Source organism: Symphalangus syndactylus, chromosome 13 (genome assembly GCF_028878055.3).
Source record: "Symphalangus syndactylus isolate Jambi chromosome 13, NHGRI_mSymSyn1-v2.1_pri, whole genome shotgun sequence".
In the NCBI taxonomy this organism is placed as follows: Eukaryota; Metazoa; Chordata; class Mammalia; order Primates; family Hylobatidae; genus Symphalangus; species Symphalangus syndactylus.
The window spans coordinates 99167798-99185579 of NC_072435.2; the positions used below are offsets into that span (position 1 = coordinate 99167798).

The 17782-nt window shown below is 42.0% G+C and overlaps 2 protein-coding genes across 2 annotated transcripts in view; one reads left to right on the top strand and one right to left on the bottom strand.

Moving 5' to 3' along the window:
- Positions 1–17782, top strand: part of STAB2 (stabilin 2) — a 182892-nt gene that overhangs the window by 63119 nt on the left and 101991 nt on the right. Inside the window, exons 10-18 of the mRNA XM_055236360.2 lie at positions 3340–3473; positions 5148–5230; positions 7199–7348; positions 9524–9667; positions 10220–10276; positions 10425–10550; positions 14978–15031; positions 15330–15410; positions 17455–17607. Coding sequence (XP_055092335.1) covers positions 3340–3473; positions 5148–5230; positions 7199–7348; positions 9524–9667; positions 10220–10276; positions 10425–10550; positions 14978–15031; positions 15330–15410; positions 17455–17607 — 982 coding nt within the window. The remainder of the gene's footprint in view (positions 1–3339; positions 3474–5147; positions 5231–7198; positions 7349–9523; positions 9668–10219; positions 10277–10424; positions 10551–14977; positions 15032–15329; positions 15411–17454; positions 17608–17782) is intronic.
- Positions 8015–9055, bottom strand: LOC134732087 (splicing factor 3A subunit 2-like). The gene has a single exon (XM_063614826.1). It carries the CDS (start codon positions 9053–9055, stop codon positions 8015–8017), a length of 1041 nt encoding a protein of 346 aa, XP_063470896.1.

Consider the following 17782-nt stretch of genomic DNA (forward strand, 5'->3'; position numbering starts at 1 on the left):
TTAAAAATAGTGATGTCTCGTGCATTCCATTAGCACTGAGGCCATTAAAATATGATTCTCCTGCAATCCTTAGGAAAGAAAGGCCAAGTCACTTGACACAAAACAGACCATTGGCCACCTAACAACTTAAGAAACTTTTAGAGAGAAACATACTCAGTGGTTTGTAAAGGTTACATGTCTTGCTATTAACAGTTGTCTTCAAATGAAGGAATGTAACTTACAGCAGGATTAATTTTTAACAATGACTGTTGTATTATATCACTTCCCAGAGTTACCAGTCTCCTCCTTTTCCATCCTTAAATTAGCGTAGCACAGTGCTTGCAGAGGAGGTTGACATTTAAGTAGGAAACTGTTATTTGATTGTATTAAATTGTTTCATGATTAATTCTACTTTAGTAATTCCTTATAAAAAGATTTCTCAACCTCAGCTCTATTGACATTTTTGGCCAGACAGTTCTTTGTTGTGAGGGGCTGGCCTGTGTAAGTAGATCCCCATCTCAGTTGTAGCAACCAAGGATGTCTCTAGACATTGCCAAATGGCTTCTGGGCGGGGCGGGGGAACGGGGGCAAAATTGCCTCTGGTTGAGAGCCAATTCTCCATAAAAACCCCAAAGGCTTCATCAGTAAATGATCCCCCAAGTGTTTGTCCAGCTAGAAAACTCATAGGCAGCCGGGCGCGGTGGCTCAGGCCTGTAATCCCAGCACTTTGGGAAGCCAAAACTCCAGCTACTCAGGAGGCTGAGGCAGGAGAATTGCTTGGACCCAGGAGGCAGAAGTTGCAGTGAGCTGAGATCACGCCATTGCACTCCAGCCTGGGCAACAAGAGCGAAAACTCTAGAAAGAAAAGAAAAGAGAAAGAAAGAACTCATGTGCATCCTTCTAGAATTAGATATTACTCTCTCCTAGAAGCTGTCCCCTATTTCTCCAGGTAAAATCAGTTACTTCCTCCTCCATGCCCTATAGCATCCTATTCAATCTTCTATCATGGCACTTACAATGAAACTTCATTTATCTCTCTACGGGTTGTCCTGCTATATCCCAGCACCTCTAGGTCACTGTTGTCATTATAGTCACCTTCTTCATCATGTCAGCCTTGTCCTTGTCATTATCACCTGCCAAGCATTGAGCTTTTTCTATATGTCTGTCACAGTGCTATTTTTCTTTCCTTATCTCTCTATCAACCATCCTAAAGGTATTGTTAAACCCATTTTATGGAAGAGGAAACTGGGACTCAAGGAGGTCAAGTGGCCTTACCATGTTGCTATAATTATTTTGTTTTCAGGTCCATCCTTAGCATGTAAGACTCAAGAAGGGCAAAGTGTCTCTTATTATCATCTTTGTAGCTCTCTTACCTAGATAGTTCTTAGAATTAAGAAGGTACTTAAATACTCAGTAAATAATCAGTTAAACAATCAGGCACTGCCCTACGTGCTAGGATATAATGAGGAATTATTATAGTTGGGATCCATCTCCTAGGAGAGTGTGCCATCTAGCAGAAGAGGCAGTGTCTCCAGAGGTAATTCTGGTGGATAGGGTTGTGACAGAGGTATCGATGAGATGTGCTGGAAGTGCTCAACACTGCTGGGGAGAGGTCACACCAGAGTGATAAGGTGAGGGTGAGAAAGCATTCCTGGTGGGAGAAACAGGCTGAGAAAAGCATAACAGCCTAAAAAAAGAAGCAGTTTAGCACTGCTGGAATTTTCAGTGGACAGCAAAAGGAAGACAGAGCAGGATTCTCCTGTGTACACTTTCTCACGTGGATAAAAGGAGTCAGTGAGGGTTTTAAGCACACAGGTGCTAGAATTTTAAAGCACAGTCAGGAGATTGTATGAAAAACAGATTTCAGGGTAGAACATAAGGGCAGAAAGACCAGGTAGAGGCTGTGCAACAATCCAGGCAGAGGGTGGTAGGATTCTGAAGGTCTGCAGCAAACTTGTTGAACATGTAATCTATTTGCCATGGAAATATATTTAGAAACGCACGTGGATTAACAAGTGCATAGTCTTTCTTCAGAATGCTCTCCTCAGTGTGAGTCACAGCTGTGGTGTGGTTTGAGCACTGCAAAACTGTGATGTAGTCACAGCACGTCTTTGGTTCCCTGCATCTCTCCTCTCTGGAATGTTCTTCCCTTACTTCGCTTTGGTTCCTGGCTCATCTCCAAGATGCTTGTGAAAGTCATCTTCCTCATCACCTTGTCAATTTCAGCCAGCTGTCAACTCCTCTGTACTGCATGGTTGTGGCCTGCTGTAGCCAGGGCTTATGGACTCACAAGAGCTAAGTGTTAAATTTTCAGGAATTTCACAAGAGGATTAGCATCATCTTATTAGTTTGAAATTGGTCAAGATTGGCATATGAACCATGGAAATTGGCAAATGCTACAAATTAGGGCTTCCCCTCCCCCAGAGAGTTGGTTGTTAAACATTTATCAGCATACCACTGATAGTACATTTTTAACTCTACTTCTCTTTTATGAAACTATTGTACAAAATCTCTGTGATTTTCATTGTTTATATATTTATTTCATAGTTTCTATATTTATTTTCATTGTTTATATACTTCATTGTTTGCTATTTATTTAATTCAGTTACTACTTATCGTACAACTATTAATTGAGCACCCGTTATGGACCTACCCTGTGCTGGATTCTGGAGTTCACAACAGTGAACAAATACACATACAGCCCTTACCCTCACTCTTTTCTCAAATGTTATAGGGAAGCAGATATTAATCAAATAACCACACAGATCAGGGTGAAATTGCGCTATGATCGCTGCTATGGAGAAGAGCTATGTGGTTCCATGAGAGTATATATAATGGAGACACAGTGAGGGAGTGGAGAAAGAGACAGGCAATCAAGGAAGCCTTTCTGAAGGAAGTGGCAATTGAGCAGAGCTCCCAGCTAGGAAGGAGCTGGGGTGGGGCGGGGGAGAAGCATTCTAAGTAGATCAATAATGCTGAATCTTTACCGTCCTGCAGACTGAATTCAGTAGCTTATTCTGATTCAGTCATGCAGTGGAGCCCTAGAGTCCACATTTATTATATTAAATATATTAAGCACTCCAAGTGATTCTGATGTGCATGGTTTCTTGATCACACTTTGAGAAATACTGAGACAAAGAGCATACAAAGATATCTAGTGTTGACAGATACATTTAATTTATTAGGCATCCATTTCTTGAGGAGCTACTAGATGTCAGATACCACACTAGGAATGCTCTCTTGTCCCTATTCTACCCTGGGCATACTTTGCTCCATCTGTTCAGTGAGGGGATCGGACTGTATAATCAAAATACTCAATGGCTGTAAAACCCTGAGGATGTCTTTTCCCCCTCTCTGTAGATGCATTTGCCAGAAAGGTTACGTGGGTGATGGCTTAACGTGTTATGGAAACATTATGGAGCGACTCAGAGAATTAAATACTGAACCCAGAGGAAAATGGCAAGGAAGGCTGACCTCTTTCATCTCACTCCTAGGTACGCAGCTATGGGTACAGATTTCCACACAAAAGTCCTTTTTCAGGAAAGGGCATCTGCAAGACACAATGATTCAGAAAGGGACAGGCGAGCCTTGTCTATTAGAATCAGCCTTTTTGGAAGGGTCATGCAGGTGAGAGGGAAAGGGCAGGCAGCTGTTTCCAAGAATACAAGCAAAGAGATAGTGCCAAGTGATCTAGCAATGCACAAATTAGTAGGCAGAGAGCTGAGGACAGGGTTTGGGGGTCACCATAGACCAACAGAGCTTCAGTAACAGTAAGACCAGGACAGCTACTGATGTAAGGATACACACTGTCCCTCTTGTCCTTGACCTTCTAGATCCTTCAGGTATGAACAAAGCTTGGCAGGTAAAACTGGGAATAGAGAGGGTGACTGAGACCCCAGGGCAGCATCCTTGTTCTTGAGTGGAGGAGCTGTTTGAATTTTGGAATAGTCTTGGTTGTATGCAACCATCTTAGCACCTTTGGTCCACCAGTCACTAACTGCCTACAGTGACACATTCACCTCCAGCCCCCACAGGCAAGGTGAGAGCCTAAAACACCCTCATGTATTTGCAAATAGCTTCTACGGGCCATTACTCCACACTCTCTAGAGAATGAAATATTATAACTGATCACAGCATTGGACACAACTTCCAATAAAACACAAATCCAGCCGTGCTGAAAAAAGTAAAACACAGACTTGGCCAATCAACAGAAACTTTAAAATATCAGCTTTTATATTGGAATTTACCTGTTGCCAAAAATGATCTCCCGGCAAGAACATAGATAAACAAGTGTAATTGATGGGTCAATGCTGTGTTCTCTGCATAAATCTTAAGGTTAAATATCCCATTTAATGTCTCCTGCATCAAAGTCCCATTTTTCCCAAGGCATCCCATAGGGCGTCAAGTATTAGTGGCATCCCTTGGGCTCAGGGGCAATCTGCCAGTTTCCTCACAGCCTTACTCTAAGAACTCTTCGAATACCAAATGGGAGCAGACAGGGGTGAGGTAGTGTTTTTTGCAGACCAGGCCCTCCAACATTTCCCTAGACAGAGTCCTGTTGACCTTTCACCTTCCCCATGACAAAGTCCGTGTACACTGCCTCTGGGTGTGAGAACACAGAGCCTGTCCTGTCATCCCAGCTTCCCCAGGTTATGGAAACAGGACTACCTACGTACTTTGCTGGGCCCACTGGAAAGTGAAAATACAGGATTCTTGGTTCAAAATTTATTAAACAGTTCAACATGGCAACTGCAGAGCATTAAACCAACAATCGGGGCTCTTCTGAGCTGGCCCTGGATAAAAACAAGGGCTGCATCTTTGCTCACTGAGACAGTGACAACTCAGAAAGTCAAGCGCAGGGTCAGGGACTCTGGGGTTGTGGTAGGATTTTGTCATGCCTGAACTGCTCAGCCAGGGTATCTTTGAAGCTGAGGCTGTCTGCAGGAAAACTCTCATGGCATTATGTGGAAAGTATTGAGGCCATGGCTTTAGGGTGCCTTACATTCTTAGAGAGATTCCCAGTTGACACAGGGCCTGCACATACCCATTAGAATAGAGAAGGGCATAAATGGACTGGTCATGACCCAAGACCTGTTGCCTGATTTTACTCCTCATGTACCACTGACTCATTTGGCGTTTTCTTTCTTTGTGTTATTTCGACTCCTAAGGCAAAGCTTATGCCTGGCCACTGAGTAAGCTGGGACCCTTCACGGTGCTGTTACCTACAGACAAGGGACTGAAAGGATTCGATGTGAGTATTTAAAATGACTCTACACCAACGGGCTAACATGAAAAACCTTAGTAGGGAGTACCTTCTTTTATTTAAAGTGGGAAATCCCCATTAAAATTAAACCTACTGATGATAAGGATGGTGATTTTTTGACAAACTTCTTTTAGCGATATATAACGTCCTTACAGAAAGTATACAAATTGTAAGTGTACAACTCAATGAATTTTCCCAATGTGAACCTACTTGTGTAAACACCAAGCCCATTTCCAGCAACCTAGAAGGCCACCTGGTCCCTGTTTCCAATCATTACCCTCTACAGGTAACCACTGAGTGTTCTTAACATATATCCAGGTGATAAAGAAGATTTACATAATGCAAAAGTGCTCACTTCCCACAGGAAGAATTAAACTGATGTATTAGCTAGATATGTGGGGTTTTTAAATCATTATAAATGGTGCAAGCGATAGGGAAAAAATAAGAAGAAAATTTTAGTCTTCATTGTGAGCAGCTGTTGTTTGAGATAATGTCATCCAGTGGGAATGAAACTTGTAGTGTCTGGTGGAGGCGTCCTGTCGAGATGGCATCACTAACATAGTTATATTTGGTTTAATGTAAATGATGGACTTATCGATTTGTATACAATGTATTATCTTCACTGGCCTCCATTTTAATCATTGTGTAGGAACTGGTATCCTATATATCTTTCTCCCTCCCACCTTTACCATCTAACATATGTTTTTATTTTTCCTGATCTTGATTTTTTTTTTTTTTGAGACGGAGCCTCACTCTGTCACCCAAGCTGGGGTGCAGTGGCGCGATCTTGGCTCACTGCAACCTCTGCCTTCCGGGTTCAAGCGATTCTCCTGCTTCAGCCTCCTGAGTAGCTGGGACTACAGGCACATGCTACCATGCCCAGCTAATTTTTGTATTTTTAGTAGAGAAGGGGTTTCATCATGTTGACCAGGATGGTCTCGATCTCCTGACCTCGTGATCTGCCTGCCTCGGCCTCCCAAAGTGCTGAGATTATAGGCGTAAGCCACTGCACCTGGCCCTGATCTTGATTTTTATTGTGTGTTCTTGTCATCTGTCTTAAATGCTCTGTGAAACAGATCAGCCAGAAATAAATAAACATTTAAGTAAATGGATTAACAAATACACATAAAATGGTGGAAGCCAATAAAAGATTGAAATCTGGGAAGTGGAAAAAAATAAAAATGAAAAAATAAAATTGGGTTATCTTAATCCGATATTTTGTGATAATAATTTTTGTTGCAATGAATCACAACCCAGTAAGTTCCCTGTAACCCTTATATACCACCACAATTAATCTGTCTGATATTCATCTTTCTATTGTTCACCTTCAGAGATGTCCTCACACCACTCCTGCTGGAAAGAACCAGCAAACACTGTATGCCTCTAGGCTAAGCACTTTGCACGTGGTCTCTCATTTAACACATAGTTTACACAGAGTTAATATAAGCATCTGTTGAGTGTTGACTACGTAATAGTGACAAAATGTAGATTTGATACCATGGATTTCAAAAATCTGAACTTTTCTATTCAAAAGTACAATCAGCTTACTTGCTTTACCTACTTTTTCCATGAAACTTCATATTTTATTCCCGTCTGCTTCCCATGTTCAAGATAGATTCCTTGTTCCTTGTTCCTCCTGGGGCCATTGCGATGCTGTGCTTTCCCCATGTCAGTTTCAGTGCTAGAGCAACCTCCCCCGGTTTGAGAGTAGATTGTGCGTTGCTGCCAATTCTCCAGGTTTCTACTTCCTGGAAGGCCTGGCCCTGGTTGATTGAACTGATAGTAATGTGTAGCATATATAATTGTCAGTGCTTTCATACATTTGTATTTGCAAAAGCCCAAACCCAAGTTAGGGTGCCCTGGCTTTGATGTCTTTGATACTAAGTAAGGCACAGCATGTGTTACAAAACTCATTTTCTTCTTCAAATAATAGTCAAACTGGCTGTTCTGTCTTAGATAAATGAGCTTTTGGTGAATCATAAAGCTGCTCAATACTTTGTGAAACTCCACATAATTGCTGGTCAGATGAACACCGAATATATGAATAACACAGACACGTTCTACACCTTGACTGGAAAGTCAGGGGAAATCTTCAACAGCGATAAGGTAAGAGTTCCTCTGATTTTCACTCCCAGAACTAAATTGTCCACCAAGCCAATGCCCATGGCCTTCTCTCTCTTTTTGTTTGGGGTTTTTGAAAAATTACAAGGAAATTATTTCCTTATGTATTGTTTGTCAAACACCTTATGTAGGAAGAAACGGACAGCAACACTGGGGAAGGCCATGGAGGAAGGGTGGAGTGTTGTGCAAAGGGGGTTGCAAAGTGTTTGACTTTGGTCTGGTCTGATTTAGTTTGCAAGGCAACTGTCATTCAGCTGCCATCAGGAAGGAGAAACTTTGCTATAAACCTGCTTCCTGAAAGCATCAGCACAAAGCCAGATCAGCATTCCTCTTACAGAAGGAAATAGATTTGTTTGTTTTAGATTGCTGGAGTTAATCCATCTTCTCCAACCTAACATTCATCTCTCCCAATGCCATTAGTTCTGTTTGTTTTTTATATAAACCCATCCTCCCCCACCCCCCCTCCCATTTCTTAACTCTTTCTGTGATTTTACTGAGCTGGGGAGCAGGTGATTAGTCAACAAAATGTGCATGTATATAAGCATAGGACCTATACTATTACATTTTACCAAACATCAATAGTTAATAGATCCTTGAGTGCTTGTTCTAAGCAAAGTATGGGGATAAATCTTTATTTGTGTTACATAAGGCTCACAATAACCCTGTAAAGGAGGGACTGTCATAATCCCTGTTGCTCCAGTAAGAAAGAAGAGAGGCCACACAGTAAGTGCCAGAGCCAGGATTCAAATGTGGCTCCAAAGCCCACATTCTTAACCAATCTGCTGCAGTGCATGTGTGAAGATGGATGATGCATGGATGGATGGATGGATGGATGGATGGATGGATACATGGATAGGTCACTGAATGGATAGATGGATGGATGGATGGATGGGTACATGGATAGGTCACTGGATGGATGGATGGATGGATGGATGGATGGATGGATGGATAGATGGATGGATGGATACATGGATAGGTCACTGGGTGGATGGATGGATGGATGGATGGATGGATGGATGGATGGATGGATAGATACATGGATAAGTCACTGGATGGATGGATGGATGGATAGATGAATGGATGGATGGATGGATGGATGGATGGATGGATGGATGGATGAATGGATGGATGGATGGATGGATGGATGGATGGATGGATGGATAGATACATGGATAGGTCACTGGATGGATGGATGGATGGATGGATACATGGATAGGTCACTGTACAGATGGATGGGTAGATACATGGATAGGTCACCAGATGGGTGGGTGGGTGGATGGATGGATGGATGGATGGATGCATGGATGGATGGATGGAGAGATGCATGGAGGTTGCATGAATGGATGGATGGATGGATGGATGGATGGATGGATGGAGAGATACATGGAGGATGCATGGATAGATGGATGGATGGATGGACTGATGGATGGGTGAATGGATGGATGGTTGGAGAAATGGATGGAGGATGCATGGATGGATGGATGGAGAGATGCATGGAGGTTGCATGAATGGATGGATGGATGGATGGATGGATGGAGAGATACATGGAGGATGCATGGATAGATGGATGGATGGATGGACTGATGGATGGGTGAATGGATGGATGGTTGGAGAAATGGATGGAGGATGCATGCATGGATGGATGAATGACAGATATGAAGATGTGGCTTGCTTTCTCACAAGGATATGCATGTATTTACCTGTTCATTCATTCAACCAATATTTACTAAGTCTGTCACTTATTAGGAGTTATATGGGAGGAAGAAGGAATTAGCTTCAGTTATTTATTCCACAAATATTTTTATTGTGTGCCTTCTCTGTGCAAGACACTAAAATGAGTGATGAATTCATAGTAAATTAAATAGTTTTGTCCTTATGAAGCTTGCAGTCTGCTGGAGAAGAGCTTGATAACACCTTACCCAGGTTTAGCATATATAGTTGTCAGTGCTTTAATACATTATATAATTTGATCTTAATGAAAACCCTGTGAGGTTAACAAAGCAGATACTTTCATCCCCACTTTAGATTAAGTGACTTATCCAAAATCACATTGCCAATAAATATCAAAGCCCAAGGACCCAAGACTTCTGACTCTACTCCAGTGCTTGCTCCTTCCAGGACACCATATTAATCTTATTTTATCTTTCTTTGGTGTTTTAGGACAATCAAATAAAGCTTAAACTCCATGGAGGCAAAAAGAAGGTAAAAATTATACAGGGGGACATCATTGCTTCCAATGGGCTTCTGCACATCCTTGACAGAGCCATGGACAAGTTAGAACCCACATTTGAGAGCAACAATGAGGTGAGTATTTAGATAAAAGTCACATCAGCCCAGGTCCATCTTCCTTTGTTCCCTGGAGAGTCACATCCAGAGCATGCCAGCACTCTGTGCTTGTGCTTCATTTGTGCTAGGATCTCGAGCAGAGAGAGGAAGAGGTGGTTTGTCTGTTTCCAATAGAATCCTGGGAATCTCTGCAGAAAGAAAGCAAGACAGGCAGTAACATACGTGGGAAAGATCTGGATTTTTTTTTACCTCTTTTAGTACTGCATCAGGCAACTCAGTCTATGACCAATCGTCATGAAAATGTTTTATAGAGGACAGTTGTTGCTGCAATAAAACTTATTACTTCTGACCTAGATGATGAGGGCCAAAGGATACTTCAGAACATGCAGATCTGAACTACTGTTTCAATGACAGCAAACATTTATATAATGCATTGCAGTTGACCAGGTTCATTTATATAAATCCATACTGACACATAAACTCTGTCATCAGTCTTTAAATGTTAGGGTTTGTATTTCCTAAATCACAACATTTTATTTCCCGATTTTTAAGCAAAATGTCTCTTTTTAGCAAACCATAATGACAATGCTACAACCAAGGTACAGCAAGTTCAGATCTTTGTTAGAGGTACGCACTTTTCATAATTTTCTGAAAAATGTTTATGTCAAGACTTTTGTAAAATTAGCAGGGGTGTCAGTTATAAATTTCTGGGGAATTATGTTAAATATTTGTCCAAGGTAGGCTGCAAATACAAAATTTCATTTCCCAAATGCAGGAAACCAATTTGGGACATGCCTTAGATGAGGATGGAGTTGGTGGACCATACACCATTTTTGTTCCAAGTAATGAAGCATTGAATAATATGAAGGACGGCACTCTCGATTACCTCCTTTCTCCAGAGGTACCGTATTCTGCTTGCTCTGATGGCATCGTGTCAGCAGCACTGCCTCAGTCCGTGTCCAAACAGGTTTTTCCTAAACTAGAGATAGTAAATAAGTTGCACATGTATCACCACCTACCTTCCAACAACCAAGGCAGGCATCACTAATCAATCACAACATTCTGGAACTAAGCCTGGATATGGCTTCAGTCTTTTCAATAGAATTTCAGGTAGCTGTAATCAATTAGACTTGATACAGGAAATGAAATGTATTTGCAATCCCAGGCCTAAATGGTTGGTTTGATTTGTCCTGACTCTTCAAATATTTCTCACTAGTAAAATCAACACTTTAAGTTCCCTACAACTCTAAAACCACCTAGAGAATGAAGCCTAAACTAGGCCATTCAGGGCCAGGCCTAGGCTAGACTTTAAAAATAATACATGTTATTTTTAGATGCTTCAGCCTTTCCTTTCCTTTCCTTTCTATTGCTTTCATCTTTCTCCACCATGGGCTTTCAGTTCTCTCACATTCTCCTCTAAAAGGGCAATTATTGATTTCTTTATATCAGGGTGTCAATGACTGAAACCATTTAAAGTGTTTCCTTTCCCAGAAATAATAGACTTAACTTGAAGAGGACAGCCTATTGTGGAATTTTGTTCGTTAGAATGTCAAATAGTGGAATTACATGAAAGGTCACATGCTTTCTTCCAGTGCCCTGAAACTATGCCACCATCTTGGTAATGGGGAGAGATGACCTATGACTTCATAAAGATCAGTGTTGATTATATAGAATGTGGAGGGAAGGAAGAAAGGATGTCCCAATCTTTTAGGGTAGTGATTCCCAAAGTATAGTGTAGTCAGAAACCATCCATGGAGCTTGCTATCTAGGCAGATTCCAAAGCCCTACCTCAAGCATTCTTGTTTAGTGGTGCTGAGATGAGGCCCAGAAATAGACACGCTGGTAACCACCAACTTTCTAATTCAGATAGCTCCAGCCCACACTGTTTTGGGAATGCTGAAAGTTGTTGCCTGTTAGGTTCAGGAATTCACATAGATATATATCCCTTTTTAGAATGCTTTCAGGTATCTATAAGGATATCTTGCTGTCAAAAAACTTAGGATTTTTTAAAAACTTAACAAGGAGATAAATCAAAAAGTAATCTCTTACATTGCAAACAGATGTTCAACATATGAAAAGATTAGTTATAAGTTTCCATAGGAAAAGCCATATTTCCCAGGGTCTTCCAAAATAGAATGATATTTCAAAATATGATTCACACTCAAATTTTATGAAACCTAGCTATTGCAGAAAACTGCTAGACCTGTCTTTAGAACTCACATTCATACTTAAAGTGAGCTAAAAAAAAAAAAAAAAAGGTAATGTTGTTCTGCTAAGAAATTATTAAAATCCTGAGATTATGTGGCCTCCCTGAGTACATAGCTTCTAATTTGATGCACATTTTAAAAATAATAATAATAAAAGGGCTCTATGACACACTTAAAATTAAAATAAAACCTTTTAACTAGAATAGGAAAAAAATCAACCTCATTGCTTTTCTGTCAGGCACCTTTGTTCCAGACATTCTTCTCTTTCTCCTCCCTTGTAACTCCTTCCAGTGGTATCTGGAAATGACTCATTTAAGCTCTCAAGAGTAGATTGTGTACATCTCTTCTGAGCTCTGTTCAATGAGACGACATTTATAGCTTGAAATAAGCCTTTGATAAGAATACTTACACCACAAAAATGGCTAATGCATGCCACTGCTCCTGGCTCTCAATCTTGTTTCTCTCCAAGGCGTATCTTTCTGCCTGCAAAGATTATGAAACTTCAGGTCTCTTTGTTCTGAGTTAAAAAGTGCTTTTCCATTTCAATTTCTAGGTGAGAAGTACAATCATTTCTGCTTCTTTCTCAGGTACAGAGAGGTTAATTTTTCTCAACCTATACAAAGCTCCTTCTGTTTCCATCCATCTTAACAGCTTTATCTTCAGGGAAGAGTGCAGGAAATTCCCCATCGGCTATGCCAATGAAATGGAAAATAAACAGTCCTCTTTAGAAGAAGGGCTTCTAATGCTGACTTTGGAATGTCATGTTTTCGTCCCAGTGTATCTTTCTACTTCTCTCTGAGGCAAAATTTCAGTCTGGAAACCCTCCCATCCCTGCAGAGACCACAGCTTCTGATTACAAGCCCCAGTTTATGGTTTCATCACTGAACCAGACAGAAATAAAAGCAAAGAGAGCAAGACACCTGCCCTTGCCAATTCACAGACACCCTGCAAGTAAAGTGGGGAAAGGGACGTCAATTGATACAGTTCAAGGTCAAGTTATTTCTTTCTGCCTCAAGTTCACCAAAGAACTTGAGTTTGGTTTTGTTTGGTTTTGATTTTACCTAAAACAGCAGGGAGGAAGTGAGTGCCCTCATAAAAGAATGTATTGCACCAAAAGGCTCTTCAACAACAGCACCTGGAAACATATCCTGTCAGTTTGAGCCACACTGGAATGAATTCGAACTGGGCAATGGCTCCAATAGATCTCAGCCAGATAAGACACAGGCACACACAGTAACGGGAGTGATGCGGATCAATTCCTTTGTCCCTCTCATTCTTCTGTTTCTTGTCAAAAGGATTCAGCAATTAATTCCTGAGGCTTTGAAAGTGGATTATCTCATTGCTAAATGCTTTCCTATAGAAGCATCAGAGGACTGGAAGGAATCCATACCAGTCCCCTTATTTTGCAGGCGAAACAGACTCAGGGGTTAAGTGACTTGCAGAAGGTTACGCACAAGCAGAACCAAGACTAGATTCATGTTCCTGAGGGCAGCTCAGTGCTCCTTCCAGGACCCCTACCCACGCCCTTAATTTACTGGCACAAATGTTTATGGAAAACTTCTGTATGCACCACACTGCACTGGCTGGGGACATGGTGATGGGTGGTTAGCAAGCCAGACAGACCCAGCCCCTGCCTTCCAGGAGTTTGCAGTCCAGTTTGGTGGATGCAGTCAAGTTTGGGGGATGTTTCCCAACAGTCCCCAGTTTGTCTCACTCCTTCTACCACTGAGCATCAGAGCATGTAATAACATTGCTTCTGCCTGTAAGTCTCCATTTCTGAATACCATGCAGTAACTGAGACATAAGTTGAAGATGCAAGTTGAGATGTAAAGGCTGGGTGACTTGCTCAAGGTCACATAGTAACAGAACCAGGGCTGCAGAAAGCATCACTTCCAGGGCTGGCTAACTGGTGGTCAGTTTCAACATTCTTATTGATAACCCTGCCCTGCACATAATGCTATTGGCTAATAGATATGGTGGCCACATAACATCATCCATGCCAGGTCACTTCTGAAAGTGAATGGAGCTGCCAGGACAATAGGCATAGACCAGGGTTGTACCAGACAGCAGGATAGGTGGTCCTGCTACTAACAGGTAACTCCCTTGGCACAGTGACCAAGGTCAAATGCAGAGAGGAGGCTGGGTGAGGAAACTCAGGTTCAGCAGGGCTTTCTTTCAGCCTGGGACTTCACCCTGTTGCAACCTGTTCTTAGAACATTAAACCTCTTGGCAGTTATTAGGGTCTTGATTTGTGATCTTTCACTTTTCCAAGCCAGAGTGACTGTGGCTGTGCTACTTAAATAGCAGAACTTGAGGGCTGTGAAACTTGTAACACCCATCTCTGACTTAGCTGGGGGATTGCAGATAAACCACAGCAGACCTCTGTGACCGCTGCCTTCTTCTCACAAAGAGCATGGTCCCTGTGTTCCTCAACTCTGCAGCCTCCCTCCAGGGCACCCTATAGGGGCTGCTCATCCTGTCTACAGTCTCCTTTGTGGGGCTAGGACCCTGTTTTCTCCACTGCTGCTTCAGTTTTATGAAGCTTGAGAAACCTTGGAAAGGGCTTTGAAGGAGAGGGACGAACTTCTCATGGAAGGAAAAGGTGATCGCTATCCCTATGACTCTATAATCCTAAAGTACCTGTATGTGGTCTGACAAACAGACGTTTATTTATGGAGCAAATGGAACAGAATCATAAATCAAGGCTGTCTTAGAAAATCCCGAATATAGCCTTAGACATTCTGAGAAGTGATGGAGCAGAGTTACAGAGAGCCTGGGCTGATTCTTAGGCTCATATCCTGAGTTAGCTTTGTGACCTTGGACATGTCTTTGAATCTCAGTATTACTACACATAAAATGGGTCAATAGGAGTCCCCACCTCACATGGCTATTGGGAGGATTAAATGAGACGTGCATATTATGCTTTCAAAACAGCCTCTTCCACAGAGTGGGAATTTGGTGAATGTTAGCTATTTGGAGGTGGGGTTTCTCTCACCCTGGATTTCCCAATAGATTACGGGTCATTTTTCTTGATTGTCTAACGTCATTTGAAGAGGATTCCACAAGAGTGGAAGTGTTGCATTTTCTTCTTTGACTAAAGAAGTATTTGGTTCCTTTGCAGGGATCTCGGAAGCTTCTGGAACTCGTCAGATACCACATTGTCCCATTTACTCAGGTTGGCCCCACTTTTCCTGCTGCTACTTTCTCTCTGCTTCCAAGATAGCTAACTTAGTCTTGAATTCCAATATTCTGATGTTAGAAAATGTCCTTTACCTGTAGCTCTGAACAAACCCTCAGCCATGAACAATGAGTCCATTATCAGAGCGATCTTCAAAGCCACAAAAACTCTTGAGATCAAAACTCCCTTTACTTATTTCACTTTGAAGCCTATTTTTTCTAGTGAGGACTTTAAGAACTCAGGGCCCTGTGTGTGGCCCCAAACATCTCTGCCTTTTGTTCTCTTCTTATCGCAGCTTGAAGTGGCCACTCTCATCTCCACCCCTCACATCAGGAGCATGGCCAACCAGCTCATACAGTTCAACACCACCGACAACGTAAGTGAAAACTCAACCACTGCCAGCATCACTTGAACACATCTTTGCTCTGATAATGATCATTCATCAGGTTATCCTGCCTCTATGCTAACTCATGGGCTTAAAATCTTTATGATTATTTCATTCATTTGTTCACTTCTCTCAGCAAATATGTGCTGAGCAACTACATGTGTGAGAGTCTGCACTAGATGCTGAGAATAAAGGAGTGAAAAAGATAGACTTCTAGCCCAGCAGGGAAGACAGACTTTAAATAACTCACTAGGCAATGAGTTATTTAATTACAATGGTTATGAATGCGCCCAAGAGGAAATTCAGGGGGCTGTGAGAGCACAGAACAGGAGGAGTCTGAGAGCGTCTTCGGGCCAGGAGGTCTTCAGTGAGGAGGTGATGGCCATGCTATGAATAAAGTGAAATTGGACAGGGATCAGTAGAAAAGAGTTCCAGACAAAAAAAAAGAGAGAGCATGTGCAAAGACCCTGAGGTCAGGGGAACACAATTTATTTTTAGAACTCCAAAGAAGTCTGCGTTATTCCTCTAACTCCCTGGGGTTGCAATATGAACAAACATCCAGCAGCACGGGGTTGATATAGAATCACTATTGATGGTGATGATTATCTCATTCTTTCAACAAATATCTATTGAGTTCCTACTGTGCATCAGGCACTGTTCTAGGTCCTGAAGACAGACCAGTGAACAAACAGACAAAAGTCCCTGGTTGTATGGAAATTTCATTCTAGTAAATAGGGGATAGAAAATAAGTTGAGTGCATAAAATATATCATCTATTAGACAGCAGCAAGTGCTAAGGAGAAAAACAGCAAAGCAAGGAAGGGGGACAGAAGGTGGGGATGGAGCCAACATCTTAGATAAATACTCAAGAAGCTCTCATGGGGAAGAAACATCTGAACAAAACCTGAAGGAAATAGGGGAACAAGCAGTGTGAATATCCAGGGGACATTACAGAGGGAACAGCAAGGGTGAAAAGCACAGAGCAGAAAGGAGCATGCTGGGCTGTGTGAGGAACAGCAAGGCCAGTGGGGCTAGAGCAGAGGGAGCAAAAGGGAGAAGAGTAGGAAAGGAGGCTGGGCAAGAGAGAGAGGAGGAGAGTGGGGGTCAGGTCACGCATGGCCTAAGAAGTCAGGGTAAGGATGAAGGTCTTACTTGGAATGAGAGGAGAAGCAGTTGGAGGATTTTGAATGGAGGAATGACATGATCAGGCATACATTTTGAGAGGCTGGTGAGGAGATTTGATTGCAATAATCTGGAGAATACTGATGGTAACTCAGACCAGGGTGGTAGCAGGGACATGGTGAGGAGTGGTTGAATTTTGAATGTATCTAGTTGGTGCAAAAATAATTGCAGTCTTGCAATTTTTAAAAAATTGCAAAAACTGTGATTATTTTTGCACCAACCTAATATTCTGAAAGTAGATAAAGCAGAATTTGCTGATGGGTTAAATGGGGGTGAAGACAGAGGAAGCTGGGATAACTCATGGAGTTTGACTTGAGCAACCAGAAGAATGAAGCTGTCATTAATACTGCAGGGGGTGGGTGGCAGGTTTATGAGGAAAGTGGAGATCAGAAATCTTTGCTAACTGGTTCATTTTCTGCTCCCTCCACTAAAACATAAGCAAGAACTCATCTATTTGTTCACAGATGTATACCCAGATCCAAAGGCAGAGCATAAGTGAGGTAAATAAGTGTATTCAAATGAATGGATTCCTATTTCACCACAGAGAGGTCAAAGAATTTGCCCAAGGTCTCACAGCAAGTATATTGCAGAGCTTGAATAATTATAATTCGTACTTAGCCCCGCACCTGCAAGAACCATTTCTACAACGGCATCCTTGTCTGGTGTTAGTCAAGAATTCACTGAACAGATTCAATCTTTCCCTGTCAGCCAAACCCTTATAATAGCAACCTACCCTCCAATGAAAAGTTAAGTGATGTTGAGGACTTTTTAGCAAAGTTGCCACCATTCAGTCTGCCTGAGGATCACTGGCAGTCCTGCAGTACAGAATTGGAGATGTCATTTTTTCTTTCCAGGGACAGATTCTGGCAAATGATGTGGCAATGGAAGAAATTGAGATCACTGCCAAAAATGGCCGAATTTACACACTGACAGGAGTTCTCATTCCTCCCTCCATTGTCCCGATTCTGCCCCATCGATGTGATGAAACAAAGAGAGAGATGAAACTGGTAAGAAAACTAGGAAAATAAGTAAGGGCCCCAAACAGCCCCTCAGAGCAGACAGCATCCCACTCCTCACAATTCTGAGACAGGTGTCAAAGAAAGTTTGACTTCCAGAACCTTGTCCCCAAAGGGCTTCCGCCTTCATGAAGATGCAGGTCTGAAGTCCCACCTCATAAACTGT